This window comes from Marmota monax, unplaced genomic scaffold, assembly GCF_021218885.2.
Source record: "Marmota monax isolate L192 unplaced genomic scaffold, Marmota_monax_Labrador192_F-V1.1 WCK01_AAM20220418_F8-fsc00002, whole genome shotgun sequence".
Lineage (NCBI taxonomy): Eukaryota > Metazoa > Chordata > Mammalia > Rodentia > Sciuridae > Marmota > Marmota monax.
The window spans coordinates 8,332,720-8,360,031 of NW_026693571.1; the positions used below are offsets into that span (position 1 = coordinate 8,332,720).

Below are 27,312 nucleotides of genomic sequence, written 5' to 3' on the forward strand. Positions count from 1 at the left end.
GCACATGTTATCAACTGGTATTCATTAGTGTCTGAAAATGATATCATCACTGCTGTGAAATGAAATTTTCTAAAACATGAGAAATGATAATAGATGAACCAAGTTTTTATTCCCAAGTAAGTTCAGAAAAATGGGACATTTTCATGCTGATTTTGAGAAATCTTGGAAAAGAGAAATGATTATACAACACTACCTTTTACCAAACATTCCAATGTTAAAGTGATCCTCATAGCTCATAATTCCCTGAAGAAGTGCCCCTATTCCTTTCTCACTGTATGGTTAAGAGTGTGTGTATGTGTATGTGTGTGTAAACATGCTTTACACTGAACACTCAATCAAGATGAAGAAATCAGCCACCCAAAGCCTCACCTACATCGTTCTGGGCAAGTCTTTGGCGTTTGGAACCATCCAGACTGGACATTTCAATCACAGACCGCTTGGCATCACACCAATACAATGTGTCCATTACGTAGTCAATGGTTATTCCACTGGGCTCTACCAGATCTGAACTGGCTATCACCAGCCGGCCAGAGCCTTGAAGGGAAGAACTTTCAATTCGTGGATTAATCCCCATATCAGTCCAGAATAATCTCCTTTAATCAAGAAAGCACACAATAAATGAAATCTGCTTGAAAGGGTTCTTCTACTTTCTTATCATTGAGAATATCAATAAAAATGATGTTTGGACATACTAAAGTGGTACACTGAAGAATGCAGAGAGAATATAACATGGCATCTTGAAAACAAATAATTTTCAGAAGCAAAACAAGTATCTGGTCTATGTAAAACATCTTGGACCAGAAATACTGAATTACAGATCAGATCATTAGATTTAAAAAGGAATTAGTTTAAAAATTGTAGTAATATTATCAAAGTGTGCTTGAGTGAATACTTTGATATTACTGAAAAGTCATGAATCTTGCTAGCCTGTTAAAAGGCAAGTGACTCACCCAAGGTGGAGATTCAACCAAGAGATTTTATTGGGGGGCTGCCCGAAGGAGAAGAAAAAGAGAGGCAGAGAGCAGAGGAGAGGAGGAGGGCAGAGAGAAAGAGAACAGAGAGGAAGAGAGAAGAAAGAAGTGAGAGGAGAGAAAGAAGAGGAAGAGGGGAAGAGGGCAGAGGGCAGAGAGCAGAGAGGGTATGCTTATAAGTTTCAGCTTAAGAAGGGTTGAGTAGGGGACGTGGCAGGTGCTGATTGGCAGGGTGACTCAGGAACTGGGAGCTGACACTGTGTCCTGCAGGGATTGGTTGAGAAAACCTTTGAATTTGGCGCTCTTGGACTTGACGCCCTTCTGAGAGAAGGGAGAGGGGTTAGGGATTCTGTGACGTTCTCAGGAGATTGAAACATAACTTCAGCGGGGAGTCTCCCACATACCCAACACCTGTTTTCTGTTATGCATGAGTAAAACTATAACATAAAAGGAAAAGCACATTTATCTGTTTTCCAGTTTTACAGTGCACTGTTTACTCAGCTAATTTTAAGTTCCATAATCAGGTGCCGGACACCTACTTATTTTTTTAAGTCAGTATGGTTCAATATATACTTATTGGCCTGTTTAGAGTTGGTTATATTCGCACTGCTTTAATTTGGCTGACTACAAATCAATTCTCAATTACTACAATATATTATCTCCCATGGACCCCTGTGAAATTTCCATCATAAATAAAACCGGGTTGGTTTTTGTCTTTGCTTTTTAACAATCAGGAAGGAATCCTTTATTCTCCTTAATTCTCTAACCCCTAAGCTAAAATGTGATACTAATTCAATAATAAACAGCATAAAATCTTTTAAATTTTCATAATTTATATTTAATCTTGTCTAAATCTAGAAATGGCCTATCATGTGAAATCATCTTATGGCTTCCCTAAATGGAATTCATAAGTCACACAATCCAAATTCTTTTCTGCTCAATAAATAATCATGTAGATTTTTAAAGAGTAAATTAATGGACTTAAGTCTAATTGGTTAATGATGTACAGCCTATTTTTAAAAAAGAAATTGAATTTGCTTAAAATAAAAAGGCATGTCAACAAAATTACTACATAAGAACAGAAAATCAAAAGACATTAAAAAGATGAGGAATGCTTGCTAGTCACATCATTTCTGAACATTTATAGATCTCATGGATTTTCTTGGCTTCTGATTCCACTGACCACCTGAAGTCTTAAGATAAATTATGGACCCTGGCATAACAAATATGAACTGTCATGTGACCTATGCAGAAAGGTACCTTATTGTCTTAAATACCTACTTGGCCACTGGATGAACAGCAATTCCTCGGGGCTGAGATAGGTTCTCCTTAAGGATTATTTGACGATGTTTTCCATTTAAGTCACTCCCTTCAATGAGAGATTTCCTAAAATATACATAAAATAAAAGTGTTTGTTATTTTCAACTTGATTTTTCAAAAGAAAGTTCTCTGCTCCTGGTATGCAAAGATAGACATTCTGAACTACTTCCCCACCCCCGCCCTTTTTTCTCTTTCTCTAACACACACACACACACACACACACACACACACACACAGTTAGCACCAAGAAGCCCACAAATTCTATTGTTTTGAAACATATTCTTAATTAGTATCCCAATATTTATACCAGGAAATTAAAATACAAGGGGACAAGATAAGTAAAAGGGGATTCTCCAAGACAAGAGCCCACCCAGTTTCCAGGGTATGAGTTGTCCATCAAGAATCCTAAAAGTAAATTTTATCTTATGGTAGTTTCTGTTACCCCATAGAATGAGTAAACACATTTACTTTCTTGGCTCTTTTTTATACGGCAATTGGCTTTAGAAATTAGGATTCCTTAATACTAAATAATAGCATTGCCAGTGAAATTATTAATTAGTTTCCTTCCTAGGTATAAGATGTTAATTTGAACATGCCTTTTCCTACACCAGGAGAGACTATAACCATCCCTCTTTGGTTCCCATTTGGCAAAGAGTTACTATGTAATCTAATATCACAGGATTAGAATCTCAGTATTTAAATCCAATTTCTAACTAATATCAAGGTTTTCAAACTATAAACCTCTCATTTGCAGACAAATTAAAGGTTGTCTTTTAGCAGCTGCCTTTAGAGGGGTGAGGACTTAAAAAGGACTAGTCATTACTGAAGTCAATAAAGTAGGGGATTTGAGGTCTTATTCTCTAGGATATGGAGGTTTCTATCTCCTGAAAGCATTGCCTCTGCAGTAGGTACCATGGTGCTATTAATCAAACACTGTTAAAATTAGAGGTGACTTGCAAATTGGGGGAAATATGAGAAGACCAAGCATCCTTAAAAAGCCTAAGAGTGGTTGACAACTGTCATCCTGATCAACATTTACTCTTACAAGAACAACTATGTTTGAGTTCTATTATTATGCATAGCTGATATTTAAAATTTCTATTAAGTAGTTCAACATGAAGGAGGCTGATATTATGATTTATAATTTTGATAACCGACTTTAATTTGTTACATGACTCTGGGTGGAGCACATTAATCAACTCTGATTGAAGGAGGCAGAATTATTCTGTGGTGCTAGAAATTGAACCATGGGGTGAGTATAACTCAGTGGTAGAGCTTCCTAGGTGTAAGATATTAATTTGAACATGCCTATTCCTAGGTCAGTAGAGACTATAACCATCCCTCTTTGGTTCCCATTTGGCAAAGAGTTACTATGTAATTTAATATCACAGAATATTAGTATAGCTCTACCACTGAGCTATAATCCCAGCCCATCTCTTTAATTATTAAGAGGATAAGCTTTGGAGATGGTTATCCTTGCATTCCAATTTCATATCTACTACTTATGTGCTCCTTGATCTTGGGAAAGTCATTTTACCTCTTTGACTATTGATTTTCTTAACCTTTAAATTGGAGGTAAGAAAACTTACCTCTTTGGGATTTCATAGTATCATGGGTATAAGGCTCTTAGCCCAGTGTCTAATGCACTATAGTTGTTCAATAAGTAAACATACAAATAATAAAGTAATAAAGGTCTGATTAAGTGAACAAAGGAATAATGAATGAGTAAAAAATAAACTTGCCCTGAAAACAAAAGGGCCATTTTATACATAACTTCACACCATACCATACATGTGGCTTGTTTTGTAGAACCTGTTTCCCATCAGTTATCCAGACCAAATGAGATTTTTCTAGGACATAGAAAACCTACACTCAAGCATATAAACCCATTCCCTGGGACTTGCCCATGTAAGAAGTGCTGTCTTCGCAGAGGTGAAACATGGCTGCATAGTTGCCTGATATCCAGGATGGCTACCATTTCACTTCATGGCACTCAGTTATTTTGACAAAATATCCTAGAACACACAGCACCCTTCATATTATCCTGTGAGGGGCTCTAGTTTAAGGTTCCTCTGGCACCATAAGGGATGCAATCCTTCTTATTGACTCTCCTCCACCCTACCCTGTTCTGTTCCCAGGCTCACACAGAGCAGCCCTGAGAGTAGGGTACCCAGAGGACAGAAATACCCCAACTTCACTTTGATTCTGTGGTTACCCACCAAAAGGAAAGTGGACCATCCCTCTGTTCCCCTGAAATTTCATCAAAACTCCATAAGCCCCACTTCATGCTGGCTCAACAGGAACCACATTTATCTCTTGAATGCTGGGTACCCTGGAATAATTCAGACTCTCTGAGCTTTACATTCTTCACATGTAAAAAGAACACACTTAGGCTAGCTGATTTCTGAAACTCCTTCCAGCAATCCCTTGGGGAGTGTACACCCTTCACTGGGCAATTATACAAGGCCTCGACATTTCTTGTACTGATATTTAATCCAAGTACATGATTAAGGTTTTGCTGGGGAAATATGCCTTACCTCCCCAAATAAACTAAGAGCTGACTGCAAAGACGAGCACATCCCATTCTCCTTTGTATTCTCCCATGTTACCTAGGAGAGTGCCTCATCCTCAGCAGTTACTCAAAGAATGCTTACTAACTGTGTTCAGACAGGCCTTGGGTGTCTCACACACAATCTGAGGGGCAAAAACAGATGGCTGCTTTCTTGGTCTTTGAAATCCTCCTGTGGATATGGATTCAGTCTTGATGAAGGGAGGAGTATCTTGCTTGATGGTGGGCAGAGGCAGGCAAGTGGACAGCAATGGGGCCTGTCTCCTCCACTGGCTGGGTGCCAAGCACCCAGCAATATTTATCTGTGTTCAAAATGGAGGATAAAGCAAGTGGTGTATCTCTTTCATTGCTTCCATCTCCTGTGGCTTAAAAGTGAACCAGGAAGAAGATTAACATTAAACAGGGATGAGAGGTGGGAGGGAAAGGGAGAGAGAAGGGAAATTGCATGGAAATGGAAGGAGACCCTCAGGGTTATACAAAAGTACATACAAGAGGAAGTGAGGGGAAAGGGAAAAATAATACAAGGGGGACAAATGAATGACAGTAGAGGGGGCAGAGAGAGAAGAGGGGAGGGGAGGGGAGGGGAGGGGGGATAGTAGAGGATAGGAAAGGCAGCAGAATACAACAGACACTAGTATGGCAATATGTAAATCAATGGATGTGTAACTGATGTGATTCTGCAATCTGTATATGGGGTAAAAATGGGAGCTCATAACCCATTTGAATCAAAGGGTGAAATATGATATATCAAGAACTATGTAATGTTTTGAACAACCAACAATAAAAAATTAAAAAAAAAAAGAAGCAACAGAAAAAAAAAAAAAAGTGAACCAGGAAACATACCCTCTGTCTGTCCAGTAGAATCTTCGGCCAATCCAGTCCACGGCAAGACCTTCTGGCACATCTATTCCTTCCTCAATAAGCCTTTCTCTCTGGGAACCATCCATATTAGCTCTCTCTATCCATTTCAGAGCTGTGTGGGCATAATATATCTACAATAGAGAAAACAGGTGTTTCTAATTTGTCTTTAAAAACTGAACATGGAACATAGATAAAGGGGATGAGTAAGCCTTCAGGTCACCGAGTAAAATTGTTAAGAGCCCGGTTTAAAAATGAGTTAGACACATCAGCAACTAACTAAACCCCAACTATGCTGCTCCCAGATGTGTGTAACCAAAAGCAAGTTACTTAGTGTCTCAGAGTCTTAGTTTTCTTATTAGTAGAATAGGAATATAATATCAGCCTCATTAGGTCACATGATATGCATACATAAATTCTTAGTTCCTGGCACATAGTTCTACTCATTGTTTTTTCATATTTGATCATTGGGGGTTGGGGTTGTGGCTCAGTGGTAGAGCACTTGCCTGGCATGTGTGAGGCACTGGGTCCAATCCTCAGCACCACATAAAATAGGAATAAATAAAATAAAGGTTAAAAGAATATTTGATCATTAGTCAATGACATAGTCTTTGTACTGGAACACATCAGTGGCCTCTACAGCCTGAAAGGGAGCAATGATGTGTAATTTAATGAGGACACTAGGTAAGCTGTATCTTCTACTGTTCAGTACACAGCACTGCACTTCGGGGTGACTCAAAGACATGGGTTCCTCTCAGTTTTCTAATTTATTTGCAGGACTGCTTTGGTTACCTAACCTCAATTTTCCAGACTACAAAAATGAGGAAGTTACATATTTCCTAAGGTTCCTTTCATCTCTAAACTTACATAATTTTATTTTAATCTATCTGTCTTATCCAATTTTATAGGCACAAAGTTCTTTTTCAATCTAGTATGCAGGCTATCAGACATAAGAATTTCATCAGAGTATTAAATTGTCAGATGACAATTTAATGGAATTTGTGGAATTTTAACCGGGAGCTCATGTTTACCTAATAATCTCATCAATTATAGGTTTAGGTAAACATATGTGCTCACGATTAAAATTCCACAAATTCCATTAAATTGTCTTCTGGCTCATAGCATTTTTAATAGGCTATTATTTAATGAGTTCCCATTTTGTGAATGAATTATTATTTCATGAGTTACATTCATAAAGAAGAGGTAATATTTCATAAAGACAAATATGGGTACTTCTCATGAAAAAACTCTACTAGAACTGTGTTTCTCAAACTCAAATTTGCATATGAATCATCTGGAAATCTTGTTAAAATGTAGATTTGGATTCAGTGGACTGGAGAGAAGCCTACTAGTCCGGAAGTTGTATTTTCAGGTGATGTTGATGCTAGTTGCATCAAATACCAGAGTTTGAGTAGCAAGAAAATAAGAACATTAATCATTAAGTTAGTTAATGGAAATATTTTAAAAGTAAATAAACATATTCTGGATATTTAAAAAAAAAGAAGAAACAAAAGAGGGACTGGTCAGCCTTAATAATATAGAAATTCTAAGTTACATAAAAAACTTTTATGTAAAATTGAGTATTATATAAATAATGTTGCAAGACTGCCATTCCCACAACAGTCATAAAACTGTGCTTTCGGATTTTCATAGTTCAAAGGTCATGCAATTCCCTCTCTCAATGACATGTATTAAATGCAAATTACTAATTTATACTTTGACCCAACCTTAACTCCCTATTCTTCCCACTACTAGCAAATAATCAAAAAACCTATTTATGGAGCTCCTTTTGCATGAACTTGTGCTAGTCTCCCATCCTCATCTCCAAAGAGGAAACTAACCTGATAATCCTGTACAATCATCCCCAATAAAATCAGTGAATCCCAGCAAGAACCCTGCAAAGGGATATGATAACAGGAAAGCCTTATGATTTCCCAAATGATGTTCCACTATCTACATGTAAGTTGTTACAGGTCTAATCATTCTCAGTTTAACAGAAGATTTTCAAGTAGCCAATGTCATCTGTTAGGATAATCTCCTCTGTTCTGTCTTTATAGCACACTCACATCTGTTCAGGCAACAAACCCATACCTTATTTTCCACAGGGTCATGATCTAGTGCAAAAACTGTTCCCATCTGCTTGCTGAGCAGGGTTCCATAATCTGTTCCATCAAAGTGCATATGACGAATATCTTGAGAATTGGCAAACATCAAAAATGGTTGTGGTCCTGTTAATTAAATTTCCAATATGTCTGTGTTTAAAGCATGCCTTAAAACACAAAAGGCACTTCTACTCTTCCCTTTCATTGCACCCTCTTCTTCAATTTCTACAATGTTAGTCTTCTAGTTTCCCACCAGTGTGATATAGGCAAAAACAGGCAGGAAGCCATTCTGTACCATGAAGTAGCACATTGCCAAAATTTTATCACTAGATTCTTCTTCTCTAGATGTCTGCTTTTAAAATGCAAATTACTTTTAAAAAGCCACACTAAATTACCAAAAGCATAATTAAATGATGCAAATCTTAGGGCTGTAATCTCCTTGTATCACACATATTAAATTCATATTAGAATAAATAAACTTCCTTGACCTAGGCTCTTCTGAAAGGGACATGTGATTATTTAAATTTATAATAAGACCCCTTGAGTATTCTCAGTACTCAAATTATACTATATTACTGAGGCCTTGAAAAGTTGAGAGTATTGTGCTCTAAGTCCAGCTATATAGAATCATTATTATGTTATTCCAATTATCAGCATAATTAACGTTCAGGAGAGATGAAATGCATTTGGCATAAATCTAAGATTTCCAAGGCTGTTGAAAGACACAAGAGATAAATATCAGAAGATGAAAAAATAGCAGAAGCATACAATTTAATATTAAATTTTGACATGAAAAGAACAGAATTTATCAAAGTATTATAATTATTGCATTCACTAGAGAAATGAAAATCAAATCAACAATAACAAATATTATTGAACACCTCTTAACTATAAAGTATATAAGTATATACTTAAATACTATAAGGTATTTAAGACTATTCTGGTCATAACTTTCTTTTTTTATTTTTTTGGTAATACTGGGGATTGAACCCAGTGCCTTGTGCATGCAAAGCAAGCACTCTACCAACTGAGCTATATCCCCAGCCCCCATAACTTTCTTATCTACTAAAAATACCATATATGACATTATGGCAAATATTTTTTGCTGGATGCCAGAAATATTCTTTAAAAACATGATTATTATTTATGTTATAATTAATTAATTATTCATATTCATAAGATTCATTTTCCATTTCCAAAAATAAAAAAATCAGATCTTCTATCAAGAAGCCAAAAGCAATTCAACTTCCCATCTTTCTAAATAAAATACTTTCATGTTATCTTTTGCAGAAACACACTTCCAAACAACCCCAGCACTAACCTGAAGCAGCACAGCTTTTTTGGTCTGGTTGTAGGTCATACCCAGGAAAGCAACTACATTCCCAAGATACTGGGCTGAGAGGAAGACAGAGCTGGCTACAGCCACCGTTATCAGGTGATGAACAGCCTACAAAAAACAGTTGCTTTGTAATGATGTTAAGTCATTCAATATATTATAATTTTCACCAAAGTATGGAATGTACCAACTATATGTTGATTTTGAAAACCACCTCCTCAATCATTCAGACAGCTGCAATCAAGTTTATTTTTCAGAATATCCTAAGTGCCCCCCTTCAGTAAACTCAACATCTTGAATGATAATGCCTCACATTCCAATGACCCCCATCCTCTTGTTGCAACCCTGAGTTCAAGAACAAGCATGCTGACAACTGGTTGAAGAACACAGTAAGTTTTAGTGGGTGTGGTAGCTGGTCTAACTCTTTCTAATGAGTAATGCATTTTTTTCTCGCTTGCATTTTCAGTCTATTGACTTCTTTTGCATTTCCTAGGTTTTAAAAAATCTTAATTGGCTTTACTTTTAATTCTAAAAATGGGCACACTTCCAGCAGAATAGAATAGACAATATGATTGATGTATGTACATTCCATGTATGTATTATATGTCAAAATATATTCTGTCATGTATGACTAAAAAAAATAAATCGTATGGTATAAATTAAAAAATGGGCACACTTTATCCCATAAAATTAGCATTCTCTTCTATTTTTTTTTAATATTTATTTTTTTAGTTTTTTTCTGTAGACACAACATCTTTATTTTTATGTGGTGCTGAGGATCGAACCCAGTGCCCTGCGCATGCCAGGCGAGCGCGCTACTGCTTGAGCCACATCCCCAGCCCCTCTCTTCTATTTTTTTATTTAAAAATCATAAAGCTGTCCATGAATTTTCTTTTAATCTCGGGTTATATCCAGACTTCTTTATGCATAAACCTCTATAAAGATAAAAGTAGAGAGTTCCTTATTAGGTGCAATCAACAGACTGAGGACACTCTGCCTCTGCCATCTCATTCAATCCAGGAGGCAAGTCAGTACTGTTACAGATGAGGAAGCAAAGACTAAAAGAGGTCAAGTAACTATAGTCTAAAACACACTGCCATAACTGTAACTGGTAATACTACCTAAGGACTAACTTCAAAGCCCTTGATCAAAACCACTACACTATGCATCTTTTCTAAAAAGAAATTTAAATCTATATGTTAATCTGTTACATAAATATCTTTCAGTGTATAATACTGGAAAATCTATTCTCCTTTGGCAATAAGATCAGTTTTGGGGTATCACTTAGAAAATGTTTATATTCAAACCAATAAGAGGCAAATAAACTCACCACTACATGTTTTTCCATCTCTCCCAAGCACTGAGCCTTCAGGACAGAAACACAGGGGCCCATCTGATGTCAGAACACATTCATGGCTGCATTTAGATGCATTGCTTGGACAGGAAACGAATGCTAATTAATGAAGAACAAAGTTAAGATTAGTGTTAAATCAGAGTTGTGAAACTTTATTACAATCTGTTGCTAACAAAAAGTGTTCTCCTGAAAAAAAAGAAGTTAAAAAAAGAACAAACATTTATGAAATGCCATGGTAATTGTAGGTATAAAGAAAAAATTTCAAATCTGTAAACTGAAAGAGTTCTGATTTTGGAAAATGTATCCAGTTTCTTCTGAATTTCTATTATCTCAAATAAGATTTTTCAAGCTCTTAGTCATCAAAATTCTGAGAGTTTTGGAACCTGAAGAAGTGATTCTCAAGTTCACCTGGAAAACAAATTTCATGTACCAAAAAAAAAAAACTAAGGACATTTTATGAGCATGATTAGGTGTAGGAAGAGAAATGAGAGGCTCTTAACAAATATTAAAATGTATGATAAATTATCATATATGCATAATAATGTGCAATCATTAAAACAGTGGAGAATGGGTGTAGGAATAGACAGAAGATAATACAACAGGACAGAAAGCTCAGATTAGAAAAGATTAAAGTATACATAAGAACATACTGCGTAAGATGTTATTTTAAAATTAGTAAGCATGTGAAAGATCATCCAATAATGGTATAGAAATAACTGAATAATGATTCGGGAGAGAAATGTAAATCTCTACCCTATAGCAAATATTAAAATAAATTCCAAGTAAGGCAAATATGACATTGCATATGTAACATTAAACTTCTAGAAGGTTTGAGAATCAAGTGAGATTACATTTGCCACACTTGGTACACAGTGGGCCCTATGAGGAATTTACATCCTGTACTTCAGTATATTTGCCAGTGGGCAAAATTTGTGATATTAAGAGAGGGGCAAATTTCATAGACAAGCACAAGCATGCTGGGTAATTTCCAAGAAATTCATTATTGTTAGGTCCTTAGGCCAAAGTAATTCCATTTTGAAAATCAGCACCTGTCATCTTAAGAATCCCACCCAGGCATGACCTTCTCGTTAAGCCATCTCCGAAGAGTCCCTAACTACTGAAACCACAACAAAGATGCCAAGTAACAATCACAGGACCCTGGGTTATTTTGGTTTTTGATATTTTTTAGTTATACATGGACACAATATCTTTATTTATTTTTATGTGGTGCTGAGGATTGAACCCAGTACCTCACATGTGAAAGGCAAGCTCTCTGTCACTGAGCCACAACCCCAGCCCCCTGGGTTATTTTTTAACCACTTCATTGTACATGACTATATAGTTAAATTTTTTCAGCAGGCTGTTGCTCCTTGAAGAAGGGCAGCCTGGCAGATATTCTCTGTAAATAAATCTTTGCTTGACTCAGAGAAGTGTCTCTTATGGATATTTGCACCAGCTACCCTAACAATTATCATTCATCCATTTCAATGTGCCTGCTTTCATAAGCATAGACAATATCTAGACTGACTTATTCCACCATCTTTGAAGAAGGAATAGATAATAAACATGAGTTGAAACTCTCATTTGTACTTAGCCATACTAGTAGATTCAATAAAAAATTTATCTTAAGGTATCTGAATATTTAATCCTAAATTTGCACTGGGAATATCCATATACATTTAGAATGTATCTTTTTCTTTTTAATATGTGTATTGCCAGCATTGATGCCCCCAAAGACCTAGAAACAATGACTTACTCAAGCACAGATTATATTATATATATATATATGTGTGTGTGTGTGTGTGTGTGTGTATCCCAACCCTGGTAGTTTTTATTTTAAATATCTATAGTAAAATCTAGTTATCCATATTTCAAAAAGCAAAACAAAATTAAGCTCCAAGGTAATTCTGATGCACACTGCTAACTGAAGACTATCAACCCATCATAGTTCACTCAAAAACATTATTGAAAATTAAGAAGAATAATGCAATAAATACTTGTTTTTGTGACTTACGATGGCATCGTTTTCCATCAGAAAGCAGAACAAATCCTGCAGGGCATGTGCAATAATAGGATCCAGGAATGTTCTTACACCCAAGAGTACAGCCATGATTCCAAAAGGCACATTCATTGACATCTACACAATGACAAAAGGAAATCACAATCAAATGGTTGTTTCTGAAAATAAACTGTGATATTACTAATTAGTAAGCACAAAGTAGGGTGGTATATGCTGTAACTGACCATGGGAAGGATGTTTTTCCAATTCTCAGAAAGAGAAAAAGAAGTCAGTCCGATGATCATGAAAGGCATTTCTACTGTGTTATAATTTATACTGATTTTTTTGGACTAGAATTAACTTTTGATAAAAATATAGCACTATATGCCTTGAAACGATACAGCATGCCATTCAAGTTAGGAACTGTTGGAAGTTTCTTAATCAGTTTGGACAATTCCTATTCTGCTATTTACTTTTCTCAAGACCAAGGGGAGCCCTTCCCCTAAAAGTAGAAACACTCCTTAGCAGCTTTGCTCCAACTGAAGCGCCAGCCTTCCAGCTCACAGCTTCTGCACGTCACAGCTTTTCCCACTGGTGCCCTGTAATCAGGGGACTATAACTGCTGTAGGGACAAACGAGGCAAGGCACCGAAGACAGCAGGAAACAGTTTTATTTGGCTGCAGCCAGGTTCAGAGGGCACAGCCCTTGCTGTAATCAATCAATCCCCTGAACCCAGAGTTCAGGGAGTTTCAGAGTTTTATACCCAGCATGTAAGGGGAGGGGCTCAGAAGTTCACAGTCTGCAGAAGTTCACATAAAAGCAGCTTTTTCTTTCACTGTTCTGGACATGTTAACTCTTCAAGGACAACTCCTGAAAAGGGGAGAGCTTCTTTCTATCCTCCCCCTGCCAGCTGTTACCATGGAGCCCATTTGTAACTTATCTTAAAAATGTAGACATCTCTGTGAAGCCCAGCTCAAGGCCAGAGGCCTTGTTTGCACATTTCTTCAAAGTACTATACTGGATACCTTTGTGAAAAACTAGTAAGGAGGTGTCCAACACCTGGAGTGCTGGTATCCTCTTGACCAGTGGCCAAGTAAACAGGGTGACAAGAAAATAGGAAGTTTATCTACATTGGACTCTTTTTCTGACAGTCCTAAAATCAGCCATGGTGAAGGGGGCTTCTCTGTGGAGAAAGGGGATGCCCCTTCATAACTAGGTGCCAGATTTACCTGAAACTGATGCCACTTTATGTTTCCTGCAGCCATTGGGTTCTTTTCTTCCCTAAATCACAGCACCTTCCAGGAGAAGGGATGCAGTCATCTCGTGGGTTCATTAAATAGGGCTTGGAATTTTGAAACAGGAGGCGTCCTAGAGGACTAGCCTGAGCCTCAGTTTTCCTCGTTCCAGATTAGATCTTTATGGAATAGATGTGACAGTCATATGCTCTGAGAATCCGATGGTAGCTATGGAACCGCTCTCTTAAAAAGTGCCTATCCTGAAATTTTGCACAAAGTCAAACGCAAAGAGGCTCAGAGAATCCCCTCCCGCTCCTTATCAAAACCCCTGAGCAGCCTCTGTATTTGAGGTAGGAACACAGGATATTGTTTCTAAAAAAGAGACCTCGGAGTATTATAAAGACTTTAAAAACAGAAGAAAAAATAAATAAAAGTGCTCTCCTGGGTTAAAGCAAGCTAACTTGAAGTGGATTTCCCGGTGACGCCCTCCTCGCCCCTGAAGACAGTTCTTGACGTCCGACACTCCCCCGCCCTCCGCGGGGCGCGCTTTACCTTCACAGGACTTCCGGTCTCGGCTGAGCGCGTAGCCCTCCGCACATGCGCACAAGCGCGACTTGGAGTCCTGCCCGCACGCTCTGCTGCTGCAGTTAGCTTTCTTTAGTTTGCGAAGTTCCTTTTCTGGAACAGAAGATGGTTTATTAGGAACCTGTGGATATGTGTTTTGACAGAGGACAGTGCTCCATCCCTGCACGGTTCTTAAACTGGCTTCTCTTGTCGCCTCTTGCCACGGTGGCGCTGCTCTGGAGTCCGCTGTAGCTGGGATGCGCCTGCATTTCAAAGTCCTTATTTCTTTAATTGTCTTATAGTAGCTCTCAGGATAGGGCGTCCTAAATAGCTGGAGATGTCATTCCTTGGGTTGCTAATAGTACAATCTATCTGCTTTTTCATTCTAACATAAAAAGCACATAAACAAAATTCTGTTCAAGAAATAAAGAAACAAAAAACTTAAGCACATCTTTTCCTGAGTGTAATATTTACAAGTCAGAGGCAGATGGTATTTAACTGTTTTTATGATTGTTATTTTAAAAAAATCTTTCAGACTTAATGTATATTATTTATTGCTATATGTCTTTATCCCCAAATTTCTGAGTTTATTGCTGACACATCCCATATGTTATGAACTATCCCAAGTGAATTGGAATTTGCTCAATGAAATGGGTGCTTGGGTTGAATTAGCTACAAATTGGGTTGAGTTAGGTGTGTTTGCTTGCTTACGTTATAGTTATCTATTTTGGGGCGCTTGAGTTAGATTATCTATACTGAACCAACTTGATATATGACCAACTTAGTACCTCTGTTTTTCAAAGCCCAAAGTCAAGGGCTAACCTAGTAGTAGCATGTATATCCTGTTTCAAGAGTTTAACAAGATTTTTGCATCTTTTGCTTCTTATTTTTTTGTCGATTTTAATGACAGAACCTTTGTAAAATGCTATGGGAAATACAGATAAGCTTAAGTGTGGGGACAGATGCCCAGAATGCAGGTAGACATGAAGCAGTGATCTGGCAGAAGGTAAAGGTCAAGGAAGAGCACTGGGTCATGGAGCCTGAAGTCTGGCATGGTTAAGATCTGCTAGAGATTGCATAATGAGAAGAGCACAGGGTCTCAGCCAGGACTGTGGAGAACACCAGCACTGTTGGGGGAAACACAGAAAACAAATCAGCAAGAACCTGAGCAGAGCAGTTGCAGCTGGGTCCTGTTCCCCCAAGTGCATTTGCTCTCTGATCTCTTTCTTTACTTCTAGAGATGTCCCCTTCACTTGACTTGACCTATTTCCTTCTATTTCAAATCACTCTTACAAGATAAAATTTCAGCAAATTTGGTTAAATGACCTATAATTGGCTTTTTATTTTCAATCCATGAATCAAACAGCATTTCATCTATTAATAGAGGGGTGCTACACTGGGCATGGCAGAACAGTCTGGTTTTGTATGGCAGTTCGAGCAGAAACAAGAAAATGGCCTAATAAAAAAAAGTGGACTGGTTAACATCAGGTTATTCCAGCTTCCTTTCCAGGTAAAGGTTAAAACAGGGCGGACTTCTTTATCATGCTGGGGAGAACTGACAGGTTTGGGGATTTATCCATCACCTTTTCCTGATATCATAGGAGGTTAGATAAACAACTTGGTTTTGGTTTGGGGATCTGGAACTTCAGTATGAATGACTCCATTATGATTAGGTCTGCTGGAGCCTCATGCAGGAGCTCTGTTCAAGTCAGTGGCCTCTGATAAATTTTACCACTAAAAATGTTCTTGACCAACAGCCGCAGAATTCAATAGAAACATATTTTTGTTGCATTGAGAAAATCCCAAGTGTACAGAGAACATATTCCCCTCTTGGGATTCTAGTTTGTTATGAGGGAGAGCCTTCATACCAAAATCTATTTTTTTTTATTTGCATTTCCTTGAATGCAAACTTTATTTATTTAAAATTTTTTTTATTGGTTGTTCAAAACATTACAAAGCTCTTGACATATCATATTTCATACATTTGATTCAAGTGGGTTTTGAACTCCCAATTTTACCCCAAATACAGATTGCAGAATCACGTCGGTTACACATCTACATTTTTACATAATGCCCTATTAGTAACTGTTGTATTCTGCTACCTTTCCTATCCTCTACTATCTCCCCTCCCCTCCCCTCCCATCTTCTCTCTCTACCCCATCTACTGTAATTCATTTCTCTCCTTGTTTATTTTCCCATTCCCCTCACAACCTCTTATATGTAATTTTGTATAACAAACAAAATCTATAATCTGCATTTTTATAGATTCCAGAGTGACACTGATGCTGGGAGTCTTCATGCCAAGCTGAGAAACAATGGCCTAATGTTCTGCTGAGACATTCCACCTTGACCGTAGTTACAGGTAACTCCAGTTAGTTGGTCCGTGTTCTTTCCTTAGTTATTTTAACTTGTATTTTTTTCAGTTTTCTTGGCAGAAATAAATGTGAAATTTATCTTGCCAACTCTCTATACAAACTGCAGTATTGCTTACTAAATTTGTTAAGTTCTACATTGAATAATATTTTGGAAAAAAAATTTTCCTTATCTATGCTTTTTATGCCAATTATGTAGGTATATTTACATATTTTTCATGTTTCTGCATGCTACACTTAAGCTATCAAATTTTAATCAAGCAAAATTTAAAATGGCTCAAATTTTAAGTGAATGACAAAAATTAGAAACTTGTAAGATTATTGAGGACAAAATTCATCCTCTTCACATTTCTTTAAAAAAAAAGGTAATATTTTTAACTTTGATTTGTTTTCCTTTATAAATGAACCAACAAAATTCTAGAAAAGTCTATATTGGCACTGAGTAACACCAAAACACTACACTTTCTTAAGATAACAAAAACTTCACAGATTATGCTTCCTGTAATTGTACCTTATAAAAATCTTTCCAAGCCTAGCATAATAGATGATTATAGAAATAAAAAAATCAGGAAAATCGAGTTTTGTCTGTTCTGTATTTCACAGGCAATTGCTTTATCTCCTTGACCTAAGTTTCCTAATCCATGAAATGAAAATGTTGAATTAGATATTCTCTCTCATTCATATTCTTTCTCTTTCTCTCTCTCTAATTGGCGCTCTCTCTCTCTCTTTCCTACACACATATGCACGCACTTGCTCTGCCCTCCCCCTTTTTAAAGTGCTGTGGTTCAAAACAATTAAATGTTTTTGGTAAATTTTTCTAAATTTATACCTCTAAAGATTCTCAAACCTTAATTACTGCCTACAACACGGTAACACGGACCAGACTGTCTAATGAAGAAAATGATCAATGTCTAGGGTATAGGAAATGACCCAGAGAATCTTCTAGATCCTGTATTGTAATCTTTTTTTTTTTTTGTACCTTTCTATTATTTCTCACACCTGGCCCATGTATGTTCTAATCATCATCATCATCACCATTATCTCCATCATGATTATATGTATTCTTTTTTTTGAATGTTGTTAAATATTTATTCAAACATTTATACTTTTAAACAACAACAACAAAAAGACAGAAAAACAATAACAACAAAACACCTGCCATTTGTATGATTATATGTATTCTTTTTCCATTAATAGGTAAGGCACATACTCTACTCACATATGTAGTCTCAGTAACACCTAGCATGGGGTCTTTCACAATATAGGTACATAGCAAACATGTGGAATACATGCACAAAGTCCTGTGATCATGTCACCTGCTCTCTCACTTCTTTAATTCTTTTCCCCTTGGATTTCCAGTCATCTCAAACAGATGAGCAGACTGTGTCAGCTTAGAACTCTGTCCACTCTATCATGCTGCCAATGGTTTGAATGATGCTTATTAATCATTATTCTCCTCTGCATGGTTGTGTTGATGATGTGACCTGAATTCAGACACTAAACACTTTAAAAGGTCATTTTAGGAAATGGCCAAACACAGAGGATTGAGTGTTATATTTCAGTTTAATCTTCTTAATCTTCTGCTGTTCTTTAGCTTCAAAATAGGCCAAAGCTAGCACTCAGAATGTTGTTGCTGACCTCAGATAACACCCTTTCTCAGAGCCCAGCAGAGGGGTTTAATTGCCTTTGAGATCAATTAAAGTCCCTAATCGTGGAGTTTAATGTCCATGCCAACTGTGCCTTCAATCACTGCCTGCCTGACAAACACACAGGAACTCTTGAGCTTTCCTGCAGCCCAGTAAGTCTACAGTTTTTACCCTGGTCCAGTTCTGAAATAGTGCACATGGGATTCCCTAGCCTGCATTTCCCACCCCATCACATAGAATCACATTCCTCAAATTCTGTGTAAGACCATGCCACAAAGCTGTTCTAATCTCTTCCATTCAAACCCATTCACTAATCATTCTTGTAACTGAATATTTGCATCCCCATATTTAGCACATAACAATAAAAATTTGAATAACACTTTATAAACCATCTACATTTTCACATTTAGTTTTCAGAACAAGTCCTGGGGTTTTGCAGAGCAATATTGTTTTCCATTTTATAGATTAGAAAATAGTGCCTTGTTAAGGAGCACATAGGTAATAAGGGGTAGAACGGAGGCTCAACCCCAAGCCTTCTGTTTGCAGGCTCCACCTCTTTACCATGTATGTATGAGGTGTTACATATGCACATGTGTGTATAAGTATATACATGGGCATGTATGCATACATAAAATATAACTGGGTTTTGTGGAATTTCTGTAAAAACCTACAGTTATATTTTTGTTTCATTTGTTTATTGTCTTTCTCATTAGTGAGTTCTCAATAAATGATAACCTTAACTTCCTCAAAAAACTTCCCAAAGTATACACTACAGAAGTTTTTTTCTTCCCTGTTAAGAGATATACAAGGAAGAGTGGCCATTTATACTCCTGGAATTCATAATTACCATTGGAAAAAAAAACTACCCAGAATTTAACTATTTGGTATTCATACTTATCTGAACCCTTTTAAGAATCAGAAAATAAACAAACCAATAACCTCTAGGAAGTTACAAAATAAATAAATAATTTTTATTCTTAGAAAAGCCCCTCTGGCCCACTCAGTCTCTTAATAGTATATACTTATTTCTGACAAGTTCAACCAGCCCAGAACATAAAGGTAGAAAACACAGGTGTGGAAGCCTCCACTCCCATTGTGCCCATCCCACCCCACCTGCCTGCTAGATGGTGCATAGGTGACAGGACTCCATGGGCTCTCTTGCTGAGAGACTTAGAGCAACCTCAACCTTTCATTCCAGACACCAGTGTCAATGAGTAGGAGGCAGGAGGTGATGAGGGGAATCTATTGTTCATCTCTCCCACACAGACTAGACACCTCTGATCAGGCTCCTCCTGGAGAAAGATGGTACAATTTGAATATGAAGAGGATAATAACTACCATAAATAGAAACATGTCGACTACTTGTTTAAATTCATGAGTTTATAAAGATGCTTATGAAAAAAGGTCACCTTTAGAGGATATTGGGAAACTAACCCTTTATTCTGAAAATGGGTAATTAAGGGATGGGAACAAGCTTTGAATTTGCCTTTCCTAGAAAAGCTCCTCCTCAACGGAATTGTATATCTGATGTGGAAAGTTTCTTCTTTATATAAGAATTCCAGATAGTAAATGTATAAGCAATGATACAGTTAGAAAAAAAAAATGGCTCCAGGCAGCGGTAATCAATAGCCATTATGGAAAAGGCTGATGGGAAACTATAGTTGATGGACCAGGCTGGCCACCCCTGAACAGCTGATTAATCTTGAACATCACAAAAAGCATGTGAACCAGCCCCTATATGCCTCCTAAGGTGGTACAATAGGAAGCATAAACCCACAAAGCATCCTTGAAAAAATTCTGACTCTGATCAGGCTTCCAGACCTAAGCTATCAGTTTATGGGAAATACAGAAGGTAGAAAAAGATGATATCACCATGGAGGTATAATTTGCAAAATTCAGAAAGTGTAAAATTTAACAGGACAAAGAATCTGGTTTCTTCCTTTTCTTTTTTTTCTTCATTTATTGCCTTCACTGTGTTGCTGAGTCCATCCCAGGGGCAGATATAATATGTATAAATATTTAATGTGGTGCTGGGGATTAGAACCCAGGGCCTTGTGCATGCAAGCAAGCACTCTACCAACTGAGCTATATCCTCAGCCCAAGAATCTGGTTTCTTAAACAAATAAATGGCAACAGAAATCCTCCAATTAGAAAACAAACCATAGACCCACAGACAGGCACATGGGAATCAGCAAGATGTGAGAGCTGAGAGCAAAGAAGGAGACAACAAAATGATAGGAAGCAACTCCAAGCATTTAAAAGGCATTTCAAGAGACAGCCATTTGGTGTCAGGGTAAACCTGTGTTATCAACTCAGCTTTGCCAAAACTAGTGCTGAACTTGCCCCAATGGCCTGTATCCTTGAAATTGTAACTCTAGTCACTAAGAAAATGTCAGTAATTTTAAATGATGTGAGGAAAATACTGCAATCTGTATATTACAAACATTTCTATTAAAAAAACAGCTTTGTGTATTTAAACTGATTATTTAAAAATACTCATCTTTCTGCAATGATTCATTTCCAGGGGTTTCCAAATAACCCATGTTTTACAGAAGACTCTCCAGCAGAATGAATCAGAATGAATTAGAATCGTACCTGGGTAGTTTAAGCTACACTCATCTTCTGGAAGCAGGTACATTTCCAGATGGAGACAATCATCCTTTGTGAACTCACAGGAATAAAGACATTCAACAATATTTTTTACATGAAAAGAAGGAAAAGTCTTTTACATAGTGTTGATGATAGACACCTAGTTCCCAAAGAAATATACTTTTGAAACTCCCTTAGAAGCTTACAACTGGAATCTACATTTAAAGAATCCAAAAAGAAAAAAATGGACCTTCTACAAAATAATATCTGTGAATAGTAAATTGCAAAGTGTCTAGAAGATAAGCTTGATATTTTTCCATTTGTACTAAGAAGTTCCCACATTGACTTGAGAGCCTAGGTGTCAGAGCAATCAGAGGGCTGGCTAAGTTTAATCATGCCTAACCAGTGTTATTAAGCCCACAAAAATGTGAGATCAATTCTATTTTTGAGTGGTTGGGGGAGGATGTTTGAATTTCTGAAATTAACAGAAAAGAGAGAGAGAAAGAAATAAGGTTTTGGCTCCAAGGTTTGTGCAAACTGAAACATTTAACCAACGGGAGGCCACAGGTAGACAAGAATGTTCCACATTACAGGCTTTTCCCCAAAACAAATAGGCCAATCTAAGCTATGAGTGAGAGCACAGCTGTGGAGGCAGCACACTAACCACCTGGGTTCAATCCCAGGTCCACCACAGTGTGACCTTGAATGAGCTACTGTGCTGAGGTAAGAGGACAAAGGGCAAATTGTTCTTGGCCTAGGTTTACAGCCTGCCAGCCACTAAGAGGTCCCACGTTAACTCATGGTTCCTCAGATTCCCAGTGTGGGTCATTTATCCACCCTCAGACAGTATCAGGGGCATCATTAGAGCCAGAGTGCTTTCTCTTAACTCATCCATCACCACTGGGCACAAATGCTGAAGTGCCCCCACAAGTAGAAGTACACCTAAAGCCAATTAATACTCCTAAACCCCAGACCATTGCTGCAAACAGACAATGAAACTCCTTTCTTTTGTTCCAGGGAACCATCCTGATGCTTTCTTGTTGGAGCTGTGTCTCCTTTCCCAAGTGGAGGCCCCAATAAAGGCTTTGCCTGTATATTCGTACTCCTGGGACTCATTTTCACTTCTACCATTGAATCAGAGTTCCCAGTGTCCAGCTTCAATGACATCCCTGAACTCCAGATTTTTTAAAACTATAAAATGATACCGATAATCACACCAAATTCAAGATTGTTCTGAAGCTCAGATGACACTATACAGGGCAAACCAAGAGTGGAAAACTCTGTAATTATGGCTATTTCTGTTAGTCAGGAGGGCAATATTCTTAGATATTACATAGCTTTAAACTGGGTTCCTTAAAGTTTAGGATGAGAATGCGAAGGATATTTTTCAGCTCTTTTTTACTCTTTTTTACCTCTAGGCATTGGGAGTTTGATGGAGAGGTATATTGCCTGTGTTGAAGGACTAAGGAAGTTTAGGGAGACAGACAATTATGGCAAAGCACACTAAGCACCATGGGATAAGGGAAATTGTCCAACAATATATGTTCCAAGAATACATTCTCTGAGAACTCAGTGGTGCATCAGCTAGCTTGGGTATGCAGTGGGTAGGGGAAGGTGTTCCTGAAGGAAGTAATGTCAGGACTGTTTCCTAGAAAATGACAAGAGAGCCAGTGAAGGGAGGAAGTGTTTTGCAGGTCTGGAGCAGAGAGAAGACAGAAGGCCTTCCTTAGGGGAGGTAATCCAGTCTTTGAGACTGGCTGTGCTGTAAAGAATGTAACACAAACAATGGTGTGAAATGAAACCTAGAAAAGAGCAGAGGGTTTTGTGAGCCAGCTGAAGAGAGTGCACTTGAGTTACTGACCATTGGGAGCTGTCACAAAGTTTTAACCAAAGAAGGAGATGATTAGGTTCTCATTTTTGATGGCTTATGCTCTCTGCAGCATGGAAAATGAAGGCAGGGTACCAGTCAGAAGAATTGTGGAGAGGGAGAACTATAGAGAGAGGCATGAGTGGCTAGATTATCGGGGGATAATTGGTAGGATTTGGAGACTGGTTTTATGGAATGAAGGTCAGAAGGAGGGAGGAATGGGCAACTCCTGGATTTCTGCCTTGGGAGGTGGGATGGATAAGGATGCTTCTTACTGATCTAGGGACACTGCAGGGAGAAGAGGTGAGAAGGAAGAAAAGAAAGTAGGTAGATCAGTTATTTCTTTTGAGCTTAAAGTATTTACAAGAAATCCAAGTAAAAATGTCTAGAAAGTAGATAAGTATCAGAATCTTGATAAAGATATTTTTTCTAACTTGAACTCATGCACCCACTGCAGGACCCTGAACTTGGAGGGTATAGACAGCAAGCAGGTATAACCAAGAAGAAAGACCAGGACCACTTCAGGAGATGATCAGATGGTCTGCAAAACAGCATGGTGGTGAAACTGTAACTCTACCACTTTGACTTGGGGTTCAGCAATCAGCAAACTTCTGGAAAATCAGCCAGTCTGAATCCATGAACCAAGGACAAATCCTTGGAAAGCTCTGGGGCTTTTCTTTGGTCAACTGCACTGGTTAGACAGTCTTCATGGGACTGCCCCTTTTCATATAGTATGAATAAAACTCCAATGTTTTAAATCAGTTTTTCCTGTAGCTTTGCTCTGCAGCAGATCTTTGCAGCTCAACACTCATTATGCCTCAGAGTCTGATTTTTGTTTTGTTTTTTAATTTAGTCTAGAGTTCAAAAAAGAGATCTGATCTAGAAATAATTGATTTAAGAGTCCCTCGGGCTGCTGCCTAGGAAGTAAAACAGAAAAGTGCCACAGCCTGAATTGGCCTTAGAGAGTCACACTGCTCTTAACCATACGAACGGGTCTGAGAAATCCCACTTGAGAAAAAGCAACCTGTTTAAACAACTTATTGAACTTAGCATATCTAAATCACTTGATCTTCAAAGATGTTTCCTTTCAAATAACCTCATTAATTCCCACAGAACTAGAGTTTTGTAGAACACGCTTTGATAAACTATAGTTTAGGTATTTCACAAGGAGAAATAAGTCTATTGAAACTCTTATTTGTGCAATAATTGTCTTTTATAGTAAAAAAATCCAGATTACAGGACTTTTCTCAGTTACCTCCTTATTAGCAGTAGCTTCACAACTAAATGTCTTGTAAAACTAATTACTTCTGTCTGCCTCACCAGAGCATCTGCTATTGTAGGCCAGATTCCCAGGTGGTATGTCTTTATATTTGAAGGGTATCAGGCACATTGAGAACCTGATGAAAGGTCTATACCATCTCCCTAGGGGCAACAATGACATATTTTCATCAAACACATGAAATCAAGAAATTCACAGATCTTAAAAGGTAAAGAATTCCTGCTTTCTAAAGCACTGAAAGAATTTAAACCTAACTAATCATGACCAAAGTAGCAATGCTCTTAAAATCAAAAGTTATTTCACTTGGAGTATGTTATTGTTTAGATGTGAGGTGTCCCCCAAAAGCTCATGTTTAAAATAATGTGAGAAAGTTTAGAGATGAAATGACTAGGTTGAGACAGAATTCAGAATCTGTGTATTAATCCATCTGAATGGATTAACTGGGTGGTAACTATAGGCAAGGAGGGTGTGGCTGGAAGAGATAGGTCACTGGGGGTATGACCTTGGGATTTATATTTTGTCCATGATGAGGGGAGCAGTCTCTCTCTTCTTCCAGTTGTCACGTCCTGAGCAGCTTTCCTCCGCCATACCCTACCTTGATGTTCTACCTCACCATGGGCCCAGAACAATAGAGTCAGCCATCTATGGACTGAGACCTCTGAAACCATTAGCACCAAATAAACTTCTTCTTCTTTGAAATGGTTCTCTTTAGTCTTTTGGTCATGGCAACAAAAAGGCTGACTAAAACTGTATATGTGAAGTTCAGCCTTTGGTCTAGAACTGAAGTCAATCTCCAATTCCAGCTGACTTCTAGATTCCAGGTTTCTCTTTGGCTCTGCAGCTAACAGTGGCTTCCAGCCAAGTTCTATTATTGGCCACTTCATTGGAGGCTGCTCTTTAGTGAATCATTATAGGTTTTCTTCTGAAATTCTTGATTCCTTTTTTTAAAAAATATTTACGTTTAGTTGTAGTTGGACATAGTACCTTTCTTTCTTTTTTTAAATTTTTTCTTCCTTCCTTCCCTTCCTTCCTTCCTTCCTTCCTTCCTTCCTTCCTTCCTTCCTTCCTTCCTTTCTTTCTTTCTGGTGCTGAGGATCGAACCTAGGGCCTTGCATGTGCATGAGCACTCTACTGCTGAGCTACAACCCCAGCCCAAAATTCTTGCTTTCAATGAGCATATTTAAATTCCCTATCAAAGAAACTGAAGAAAAGTGAGCACTGAAGAAAGAATGTGTTGATGATAGATATAAAATATAAACTGAGAGATTGACGGTCAGGAATTTTTTCCCCCAAATTCATCACCATCTGTGTAATCCTGGAGAATTCTCTCCATTTCTTCAGTTTCTCAACTATGAAATAAGTTATGCCTATCCTTACTGTCTCCCAATATTGCTTGATGAATCAATAAGATAATGGCCATAAAAACACTTTGGAAACTTCAAGGCTATATATATAAAAAAAGAGAGAAGTTGGTTATGATTGCAGACATCTGTAACTATTATGAACAAGACTAATAACTACTTATTCAAAGTAGTTGTTGTTATGATTTTGTGATGTGTCATCACCACTCACACAATGAGTTGTATTTGAAGTCATTTTGAGTCAAATCTCCCATGAGAGGCATCTGGCAGTACATCCTGTTCATTACCTTTATGTGTGGACTATATTCACCTTCCTAAAATGATGCTACCTGATTGTTGCAAGTTAATGCAGTACTACAACCCATAGTTCAATTATATTCCCTCAAATTGTGCTTTGTAAACCCAACTAAATCAATTTTTTAGAATAACTCGTAACATGTAAATAGATGCTTCATCTATTGGAATTTATTTTATTCTCTAAAGTTTCTTATTACTTGCATTGAAAGTATAGTCATCACTGACGTTAAATGATAGTTTCTAGCTGGGTTTTTTAATAAACCAGATAACAAGCATTGGCATTATTAGTTAACTGCCTAAGGATATAAGAAATAACAAGTTCGGGGGTAAGAACATGGCGGCGGGCGCAGAGAGATCAAGTCTCTGACTTCTTCAGCTGCGCGGGCATAGGGAGTCGTAAACCGTCTAAATGCTGTTTGCTCAGGATCACTAGGCAATGCTGAGCTGACGTGGATCTGGGGCGAACAGTCTGGGTCTCTCAGAACACACACCGAGCCCGGATCGGCTAAATTCAAGCCCCCGTTCGCCTGCTTCTCGCAGACAAACTGCTGTGACTCAGCACTAAACGATCCCACTGAAACAACTGGTCGGCCCTTCTGAACCTACAGAGGTAAATGCCAAACGAGCCTTCATAGGCAGTGGCCACAGGATTGAAACGGGGCTTGGGAGAGCCAGTCAGGACCCACCCGTTGCATTGGTCACCCGGCAAAGGGAAATGAACTGTCGACATTTGCATGGGATACCACCATGGCCGAGAACTGATGTCACCAGAATGCGGCGGAGGAGATAACTTCATTGAAACCAGCGGCGACAGGTGTGTAACCCCCTAGCCCTCCCTCTCCACACAGTGGGGAAACCTTAAGGGCCCTTCCCAGCTCTTCCATAAGGGCCCCTCCCAGCTCTGACGTGAGCGAGATAGCCAGACCCAGGGAATCAGGAGTGGCGCAGGACTGGGGCACGGAACTCCCGGCTACCGCTCCCACCAGTGCTGACAACTGAGGTCTCTTGCACCAGCTACTGGGGGTGTGGCTACCGGAGGGCAAGCAAAATTTGCTGAGGGTTCTCAGCCCCAAGCTCTACAAACTTAGGGTCTGAGGGAATGGCAAACAGGAAGAGTGTGCCCAGTCGTTCATGAAAACAGGGCTCCCGGGAGCAGCACACCTGGCGTGTAGCTAGTATTGTGGTGAGCGTCACTGGTGAGCGGGGCCTGGCTTGAGGAAAAGTGGGGAAGTGACTAGACACAAGAGAAGGCCCTAGGCACTCAGGATTGGAGACCCGCCCAGTCTGGGAGGAGGAGCTGCTGCACAGTGATTGGTTCCCGCGTATTGAGAGGAGAAGCTTGGCCCGGTGGGCACAGCTCCACCCACTGGAAGAGAAGTTAATCAAACTCTAAGACTGCATTTATTAATTTTTTTTTAATTTGGTTTTTTTTTTCATTTTTATTTATTTTTTGTTGTTTTTTAAATTTTTTTAAATTTTTTAATTTTTTTAAACTTTAATTTTTATTTATTATTTTTTAAATTTTTTTCTTTTCTATTTTTTTCTTTTGTCTTTTCATTTCTTTTCAATTTTCTTATTCCCCCTTCCTTGAAT

At 38.1% G+C, this 27,312-nt stretch overlaps 1 protein-coding gene and 1 non-coding gene across 4 annotated transcripts in view; both read right to left on the reverse strand.

The window, feature by feature from the left end:
• Positions 1-27,312, reverse strand: part of Egf (epidermal growth factor) — a 145,140-nt gene that overhangs the window by 86,998 nt on the left and 30,830 nt on the right. For all 3 annotated transcript variants that reach the window (XM_046458806.2, XM_058583773.1, XM_058583772.1), the window contains exons 6-13: positions 14,297-14,422; positions 12,525-12,647; positions 10,487-10,609; positions 9,142-9,267; positions 7,810-7,946; positions 5,704-5,852; positions 2,253-2,357; positions 370-593 (exon numbers count right to left, since the gene is read on the reverse strand). In XM_046458806.2, coding sequence (XP_046314762.2) covers positions 370-593; positions 2,253-2,357; positions 5,704-5,852; positions 7,810-7,946; positions 9,142-9,267; positions 10,487-10,609; positions 12,525-12,647; positions 14,297-14,422 — 1,113 coding nt within the window. The remainder of the gene's footprint in view (positions 1-369; positions 594-2,252; positions 2,358-5,703; positions 5,853-7,809; positions 7,947-9,141; positions 9,268-10,486; positions 10,610-12,524; positions 12,648-14,296; positions 14,423-27,312) is intronic.
• On the reverse strand, positions 8,790-8,862 carry Trnaa-ugc (transfer RNA alanine (anticodon UGC)). The gene has a single exon. It is a non-coding gene; the product is annotated as a tRNA-Ala (tRNA).